The following is a 9,351-nucleotide window of genomic DNA, read 5'->3' on the forward strand; positions in this document are numbered from 1 at the left end:
CTTGAGTAGGGTGTCAGCCACCCCACCCCTCCTCAATCAGTAACCTCATTTTCTACCGCCAGGTTTAAATAGATATGTTCTAAATGAAATCAAATGTTTTGATGCTACTGAGCTTTCATTTTCAATCACACATACCCCTCTCGCTAGCAACCTTTAGGTCTGCTAACAGCCCTGTTTAGCCCTATTCAGAGGACTCGTAGTTGGTAATCGTTCACCAAGATCGAATGATAGGGTTTCGTTGTTTCTTCTTTACCTGTCTGATCCCCACCTCTTTGTTTCACAAGTGATGGAACCTCCAACGACTCCTCTCTCAATCCTGGGCCACAAATATGAAATGTTCTTTGGTGCCCACGCCTTTAGGCCCACCACTTGCTATCATATCATTTTGAATTCATTTTTGTTGTTGTTTTTTCTAGGCAACCAGTGCGACGAGTGCCCTCCTGGGTTTTTTGGAAACATCAGAGAGAAAGGAGAAAAGTGTGCCCCATGTTCTTGTAACAACAACATTGACGTCACAGACCCGGCCTCCTGTGACAGGCTCACCGGGGAGTGCTTGAACTGCCTTCGCAACACGCACGGGCCCAGCTGCCAGTTCTGCAGGCCCGGCTACTTCGGATCGGCCCTCGAGCGGAACTGTAAGAGTAAGTGCAGAGCAGTCGCCTGCCATAGCCAGGCCCTGGGCACCAGAACAGTGTCAGGAGAAAAGAAATCACCCGATGCTGCCTTCTTGCTGATGCTTGCACACTTGTCTCGTTGTATGCAAATGTATGGTTATTAATTAAGATTAGAAAGGATTGAATGTCTCATCTTTGGGAGGTATAGCTAGTGAGGCATTTGGAGAGGGGCAGTGTAAACCATTTCAGAGGGGGCACTCCTTGATGATCATACCGGAGTTAGAGGGGTGACTGTCCCGTCTCCTGGGAGTCCCTTCTGGTTACTAGTATTACATGTTGGTAAAGATTTGATTTGAAGTAATCCGCGCAAACATCTTCATTAAGTACGGACGAGAAAGCCCAGGCGCTAGTATTTGACAAACTGGTGGGTAGTGTTGGTGGTCAATTATTTATTTATTTATTCATACATCCATTTATTTATCTAATCAACATAAATGGGGCTTAGAGCATGTTATCCAGCTAAGCAGATGACAAGAGGTAGGCATAGGTCTGTTTGATATGGCTGAAGGGCATTCCAAGAGTAGATCTTTGTGCCACCGGGCGAACACGTATGTATTCTATCTGAATCTTGAACCTTCGTCTCCCTTTTACCATCAGCACTTGGGGGGTTTTGCCGCCCTAATCTCACTGGGCAGACAAAGGCCCAACAAGATTCTAGTTGTAAAACGTACTGCCTTTGGAGTGTTTTCACTGGAAGCCCAGGGTTGGGGGTGTTGCAGTAATCCAGGCTAGGTGTTACTAATGCAAGCATCAGGGTGAATTAGTTAGATGTTTGTAGTTCTGGAAAGATATCTCATAATAAATACTAAAATAAAGTATGCCCAAAATTACAATTTGAACCTCTGAAGGTCTCTACAAAGGAAGGGAAGTGGAGTATGTTTTTAGAAGGGCTTCTGAGTGCCCTCAGTGCATCATTCCTTGGCTCTATCCTGTGTTCAGTGCATTGTTGATGCCCAGCTAGGCATGTACTCTACAGCTACCAATGCATGCATTCATACTTACAAGAGCAGGTAATGGACAGAGGCCTCTGAACGAGCTTTTCAACAGAAGCCGGTGAGTAATAGAGAAGATGGGCATGCTAACACAAGAAGTGATTCAAAGATGTATATCTCCTTGAATAAAACTAGAAGTTTCACATCAACAAATGATTGAAAATCATGCCTGTCTGTGTTTTTACGTTTAAGGATGCACTTGCAACTCTCTGGGTATCAACCCGATCGAGTGTCCTCCAGATGAAGGCTACGAGCAGTGTGTCTGTGACCAAGAAACTGGCCAATGTCCATGTTTACCCAATGTGATTGGCATAAACTGTGACCAGTGTGCCCCTGGAACATGGAACATGGTCAGAGGAGAGGGCTGCCAGTTCTGCGACTGCGACCCCAACACTTCCGAAAGCAATGAATGCAATCAGGCAAGATTTCCAAAAGCATGACCACAGTCACCGTAACTTGATCCTTTTCAATGCACCGCTTGAATGTAGAAAGTTCAATATATGTGTTGTGTATTACTGATCATAATGAGGCCCTTCACCAGAAATTATATTTCCTTGCTACCACAGTTGCAGCTCTCTGAATCTGTGAGACACTGGCACAAATACAGTCATCTGCATGCCAGTCATCTTAAAGCCAGGGCCGGGCTGACTACCGGGCAGTTTGGAATGCTGCCGAGCTGGGGGCTGAGTTCACTGCGGTGGGGGCTGATTTCGTTCATGGAGACCTGCGTGTGCTTCGAAATAATTAAAGCAAAACGAATTTCTTTTAGCACACGCAGGTCTCATGAACGAAATCAGCCCCCAGCTCAGCAGCATTCCAAACTGTCCGGTAGCCAGTCCGGCCCTGCTTAAAGCCCAAATGAGCTCTTTATGGGCACAAGATCACCATCGTAGCACCAGAATAAGTATGCCAGAGGCAATACCATGCTCTTTGTGGTTAAACCCTGCCCTTTCCCATCTAGTGTTTAGAAATTAGAATGTATTTCTTTAGGAGCGGTAGCTGGCTACCACAACATGAGCCTGCCATTCTTAAGGCCCGGTTCACAAAGGGCCTCTGCACTCTTGGCAAATGCCCCGCAGTCGTAGTGGGAGCCCGCACTCGTGGCGGGACCTCCGCAATTAGAAACTGCAATGCTGGGGTCCTGACACGACTGTGGGGCCAATGCCATGAGTGCGGTGGCCCTTTGTGAATTGGGCCCTGTGAGTGCAGGAAATCATTACAATCATGCACAAGCACTCTGCAGACCCTGTCCATGGCATTTAAGATGTAGGTCTTTGGTTTTCTTGTAGCTCTGTACGTTAAATATTCCTGTTTTTGTAATTACTGCACTCATGGAGCGGATGTTGATTGTCTCATTAGCTCATTGTTCTGTCTTCATTCGTTGTATAGACCACTGGTGGGCTGAATAAATACATCAAACTATTCTTGGCCCCTGGTAGATCAGCCTGTAATGCAGGGGTGGCTCCTCCGCTAAGGTGGAGGGGCGTCGTCCCAATGCCTTTCAGCACAGCAAAAAAGGAAAAATAAAATGATAATAACGCAATAGTATTATTTTTATTTTTCAGTGCTGAGGCAGTTTTGTGGGGCGGAGCTGGGCAGTGCAGTGGTGAGGAGGGGTGGCACTCTCCAAAGTGCGCATGAATGTTTGGCCGGCCAAACATTCATTTGCACTTTGCAGGTTCTCCACCCAGGCTGCATTAGTGGGTGGACACCATCCACCCGCGTGTACCCCCGACATGTGCCATGTGTGATCCTAACTGTATAGACAGCCTTTATGCTCTAAGCTGGGGCTTTTATGTTAAAATGGCAATTTCACTCCAGTTGTCTGGTATATTCAGATTCTGTTTGCTCCTAAGGAGCTTTGACCAGTCAGCTTTGGGCTTTGTGCACTTTTTTTGGGGTCAGCTCCCGACCTAGAGGGGGTATTCAACTCTGCTTCTTCTGGTCCGGTCACAGTGGCGTACTGGGGGCAGTGGGTGGGCTGTCCCCCCATGCGGCACTTTTTTGGGGGGCTGCACAGAGGTGAGCAAGTTGTCTGTCGACTACCACCCTCCCCCACCAGAGAACAAGTCCTATGTCAACCACCACCCCCACCCGGAACAAGTCGCCTGTCGAACACCCCCCTCCCAACCCACTCTGCCAATTTAGTTGGACCGGCCGCAGGGGGGTGGGTGGGAGGGTGTGTTTGCCCGTGGAAAACACTGCTGCTGCTTTTGGTACGGGCCGATATTGCAGCACTGCTGCAAAACCGGCTCCCTGTATCAAAAACGGACCCCACCGGTCTAAAACCAGAGCCCACTCTTCTGGCACACTGGGAAAACCCCTGGTGCCTGCTACAGCCAGTACGCCCCTGAACCCCGGGCGGCAAATACGTCTAGCTACCCTACTATCAGGCCACAGCAGCAAGGTGCACCAGAGTCCTGAAATGTCCCCTTGTAATAAGGAAGAAAATGACTGGCAAGAGTCCTGTATCGGAGCATTGTCCCTCTTACATGGGTGTGTGGCATTTAATCAGAGTTAGTAGAAGTGGAAAACCCTTGGCCCCTGAGGTTGAGTATTTATCCCACTCTGGAGGCTCAGACAGAGCAATCAAAAGAGAAAGATCTTTAAATTCCAGATTCTTCTTCCAGCTCAGAGTAAGTCAATCATCTTCTTTATCCTGCTTTTTGCAGACTTCCGGAAAGCAGGTAGCCAGGGGTCAGTGTAGTCACAACCAGTCATGTTAATTTCAGCTAAGTAGCTTTGCTTTAGATACTTTTGATAGCCATGCTGCAGCCAGGAACACTGGAAAAGGAGGAAGAGAGGGTTTAAACTGAGTGTAAAGAAACCTGTTCCACGAGGAATGCATGAGATAGTCAAACCAGCAACTGCAGTATCTGAACAAATATTGGCAAAACCAATATGTCTCACCTATGCGAAAGCTACTGGCTTTGCCAATGTCTTTTTGGCCATGTTGTACAGCAGTGTGGCACTGGGGCATGGATATAAAGAAAGTTAGAAAAAAAAACGCTATGATGGGCCAGCACCGGCCTTGTCATAGCACTTTTTCCCCCTTACGGCTGGTAGGCAACACAGACAATGGGAGGGAGGATGGGAACAGGCAACACAAACAACTGGAGCATTGCATTGGCTAAAACTCTTAGGTAATCAGCGTCAGTTTTGTGTACATTTCATATTTTACTTCATTTTGCATTCCATAAGAGTAATTGCTTTTCAAATGTCCTGCTGTGTTTTTTTCATGCAACATTAGGACTCGTGTATGGTGTCTACTGTGAACTGTAGGTGTTCTGTAGTGCCTTGAAAATGTAAGTGAGGAGTTTGAATTGTGCTCTCTTGTGTATTGGAGGCCCGTGGAGCTCCTTCGTGTGTGGTGTGATGTGAATGCAGCATGGGAGATTAAGAGTGGTTCTGGCTGCTGCGGTATGAATGGTCTGTAGCTTTCTGGTGAATTGTTGCTGACCTCGGCATAGAGGCAGTGATGGCATTGACTAGAATTTGCCGTGGATGACAATCCAAATTTGCCATGGTTGTAGGGGTGGGTGTTGGACCTTGCTCTGTTGGCCACCCAGTGGAGTTGCACGGTGAAGTGCTTTTCCGAAGATCACGATTGCGATCATTGTGGTGTTCGGCTTTAGACAGTTGTTCTTCATCCAAGGGGTGATTTACCTTTACAGAAAACATGTTTCAACAGCCTCCTTAATTTCCAGTCATTTTCTTGCCCTGTTGGCCCTTCCAGAGAAGAGACATTGTCATTGACGAGCAGGGTCCAGTTGACTCACTCTGATTGCAGTGGCCTCTGTCTGTCCTCTGACTGTGAAGAGCGGCACCGCGTGGGTATCTGTGAATGAATATTAGTACTACAGATACATGGATGATATGGATGGTCTCAGCGTTATTTTGTAGCCCCTTCCACGGGCGTCTATGTTCAGAACAAGTCGCAGAGAATAATAAACAGGGCACAAGTCCTAAAAAAAGAAGTGGGGGGGACGCTGTCACCAGAAGTGACGTCACGACAGGAAGTGAGGTCACGAAAGGTGCCGAGCTCCTCGTCCCAGAGAGGCCAAAGAGTGAAGTCCAGCTGTTTAGCAGGGAGGACGGCGCCCCCCTGGTAAAATAAGTGGGGGGATGCCGTCCACCCACGTGGTACCCCGACTCGAGCCCTGAATTAATAAACATAGTTTAAAACACTCCTGTTACCCACGACTGACCTTTCCGTGTGTTTCCCGTACATTATCTTAAGTTCTGTAACTGCAGGGTCACATAGGTGCAGCTGCCTTCTGTGTGCTTCTCAAAGATCCCTCAGACGCGCGGTGTGGGAAGGAAAGCCCCGTGGAGAAGGGCTGGTTGCTGCCTGTGAAGCCCTCAAAGGGATGACCCTTGGCTGGAGAACCCTGCTGGTCCTTTGTGGCTGAGCGACCTTCCAATAAAGCTTGGAAGCTGTGTTTATTAACGTCCCCGCATGCTTGGTTTTTATCCCCAGCGCCTCCTTAACAAGCTAAATGATTTTTCGGTAGCCACCGTAGAAAAGCGAGCCGCTTCAAGGCCCAGACAAGCAGGCTCCGGTCTTTTGTTGGTGCCGGCTCTCTTAACATTATCTGCCCTCCTCCTATTTTATGTACTTAGTGAGACACGTGTTTGAGTGTGTGTGTGTGGGGGGGGGGTTCCTGCCTTCTTGCACATTATCTACCCTCCTGCTATATTCTGATGCTAACTTATTGAAATGCTGTCGGTGTCTGGTGCCCGTGCCTGTTCACACATAATCCACCCGACTCCACTCCTATCATATTGTGCTTTCTAAGACAAATGCATGAGTTTGTCTGTGTGCCTGCTCACACGTGATGTACCCTCCGCCTATGAGGCTAACTTAGAAACCGACACGTGTCCACCTGTGTCCATTTAAACATTATCCACCCTCTTCCGTCCACCTGTGTCCATTTAAACATTATCCACCCTCTTCCGTCCACCTGCGCCCATTTAAACATTATCCACCCTCTTCCGTCCACCTGTGTCCATTTAAACATTATCCACCCTCTTCCGTCCACCTGCGCCCATTTAAACATTATCCACCCTCTTCCGTCCACCTGTGCCCATTTAAACATTATCCACCCTCTTCCGTCCACCTGTGTCCATTTAAACATTATCCACCCTCTTCCGTCCACCTGCGCCCATTTAAACATTATCCACCCTCTTCCGTCCACCTGTGCCCATTTAAACATTATCCACCCTCTTCCGTCCACCTGTGTCCATTTAAACATCATCCACCCTCTTCCGTCCACCTGTGTCCATTTAAACATCATCCACCCTCTTCCTGCATTATCCCGCTTAGATAGAAAAATGCATGTGTGTCATTGCGTATGTTTCAGAGTGTGTGTGTTTTCTTCTGTATTATCTGTCCATCACATATATTAAGATGTTAACTTACAAAGATAAAATACGAGTGTGTGCGCCTGTTTGCACATTATCTGCACTCCTCAATTATGATGTTTAAAGAGAACATCCATGCGTGTGTGTGTCTGTTTACTTATATAACCGCCTCGTGTATCATGATGCTAACTTAAAGAAGAATCATGTGTCTGACAGAGTCTACTTACAAATTACTCTCTCCCTATATGAGGCTAACTTAAAGAGAAAAATATGTGGGCGCATGCAGGGGCTCTATTTTGATGCGTGATTGTCAATTACAGTTCACAGGTGCGTGCCCCTGCAAATCAGAGTACGGTGGTAGGAACTGTGACCAGTGTGCTGAAAACTCCTATGGAAACCCCACAGTGAAGTGCATCCGTAAGTACAATACTCCTGCCTTAACCTCACTTCCCTCTTTCATAAAACCTAATTTTTGCCATAAATGTACGTTTATGATCATTACCTTTTTGACGCTTGACAGGAATTCAGAAAGGGCGGTGTTCTCCACGAATACGGAGCTCTGCAGCCCTGAATCCTAGTCAAGGAGTTAAAGTGGGTTATGTCTAAGTAAACCAGTCGCAGACGGTGCAGGTAATTGTGGTGGAGCGGGCGGGGTGGGGGTGGGGAGTCGACAGACAACAGAATTTGTTTTATTTAGTTTTACTTATTCTGTCGTTTGTCGACTTCCCCCTCCTCCCACCCCGTCCGCCCTGCCCTACCACTCTTACCTATGCCAAGCCGCCACTGATGAAAGCCCTATATTGTGCCTCTATCGTCCTTGCACCGGCAAACCGGGCCTGTGCCATGAGAAGCGCTTTCACTGTACATTATGGGCGGCCAACTGTACAACCTGTTTGGTGCAAGATTGATTAACCGTGGCATGTTTTCTGATCGTTCTCCCCTAAGTCCTTCCTGACCATTTCTTCTCCCACCCTTCCTAAGCTGTCGTTGTACTGTTTATATTGCAAATGACAATAAAAACAAGTTTAAAAGAAAGGGGTTAAAGTGGGAGTTTAGGAGCATGGTTTGCCTTAGAAGTTTGGGAATGACTACCAACAACTCACTGGCTATCCTCAAACTCCTCTGCCTTCTCGTACCTCCATGGCAATGGTCCTAAATCTACTCCAAGGCAAGGCTGGAATAATAACTCCCCTTCCAGGGTGGTAAGAGGAATGTATCATCACCTTATTTGCTAGGGAGTAAGAGAAAAAAAAGAAAAACCTTCATATTCACTGGGATCCTATTTCTGGTCTGTGAATGTAAAAAGTCACATGGCCGTCCCAGCAGTACACCTGAAAACATGTAGCTGTCACAGCCCTCTTGGCATACGGGTGAGAATGTTTTTTTTTTTTTTTTTTTTTTAACTTTTATTGGCATATAAAAAAAAACATACAAAAATATATATATATCGGTGGAGCGTACAATAGCGTTTTTTTCTATAACAGTCCATTTGTGGATGCGCGCTCTTATCGTTTGTTTTCCCTCAATTACAAGAAGGGAAGAAAGAGAAAAAGAGAGAGAGGGGGGGGTTTACTGGGGTTTCCTCAGGTGGTCATCGAGTGGGCGCCACATGTGTAGTTTGGCGTTGTGTTCTTTCGAGAAGTTGCCTGTGATGTTGTCTGCTCCTCTCAGGAAAGTGACCCAATTAATCCATGTTTTAAAGTTCGCTTTGGCTGTGTTCTTCCAGTTCGTTAGGATTATTTTAAGGGCTGCTGTGAGGAGTAGGTCTAGGAGTTCTCTCTCTTCTCTACTTTTTAGGTTCGCGGTTAGGTGTTCTGTCGCCAGGCTTACGAAGCTGATTGTTAGGTCGGTTTTGAGCATATCGTTCAAGAAGGTGTTGATCTGTGTCCAGAACCTCTTGACTTTCACGCAGGTGAAAATGAGGTGTTCAAGGGTGCCTTCTTCTTTCTGGCAGTTCCAGCATTTGCTTGATTCTGCGATGCCGACCTTGTGGAGCTTGGATGGCGTCCAGTAGGCCCTGTGGAGTAGCCAATACTTTGTTTGCGCTAGTTGTGGGGTGACTTTGTTTGTTGTCGCTGAGCTCCACATTTTTGCCCGTTCTATTTCATTCACTTGCCTGCCCAGGAGCGTCTCCCATGCGTTAGTGGCTTTCTTGTTCTGTGCCAGCGTGGAGGGGCTTAGGAGCTTGTATATCTTTGCAGTTTGGTGACCTGCTGAGTTGAGGAGTTGCAGGTACTTGATGATGCCTGGCTCACCTCTGCGTAAGTTCGCTTTCGTTATTGCTGTCTTGATCTTTAGGAAGTTGTAGAGCTCTTGGTTTG

General features: G+C 47.2%; 1 protein-coding gene across 1 annotated transcript in view; it reads left to right on the plus strand.

Moving 5' to 3' along the window:
• The window catches only part of LOC144822490 (laminin subunit beta-4-like), a 500,129-nt gene extending 498,023 nt beyond the window's left edge, over positions 1-2,106 (plus strand). The window contains exons 22-23 of the mRNA XM_078680103.1: positions 417-641; positions 1,859-2,106. Of these exons, the coding sequence (XP_078536229.1) occupies positions 417-641; positions 1,859-2,106 (473 nt within the window). The remainder of the gene's footprint in view (positions 1-416; positions 642-1,858) is intronic.
• The last annotated feature ends 7,245 nt before the right edge of the window (positions 2,107-9,351 follow it).

The sequence above is a fragment of the Lissotriton helveticus genome, chromosome 1_1 (genome assembly GCF_964261635.1).
Source record: "Lissotriton helveticus chromosome 1_1, aLisHel1.1, whole genome shotgun sequence".
In the NCBI taxonomy this organism is placed as follows: domain Eukaryota; kingdom Metazoa; phylum Chordata; class Amphibia; order Caudata; family Salamandridae; genus Lissotriton; species Lissotriton helveticus.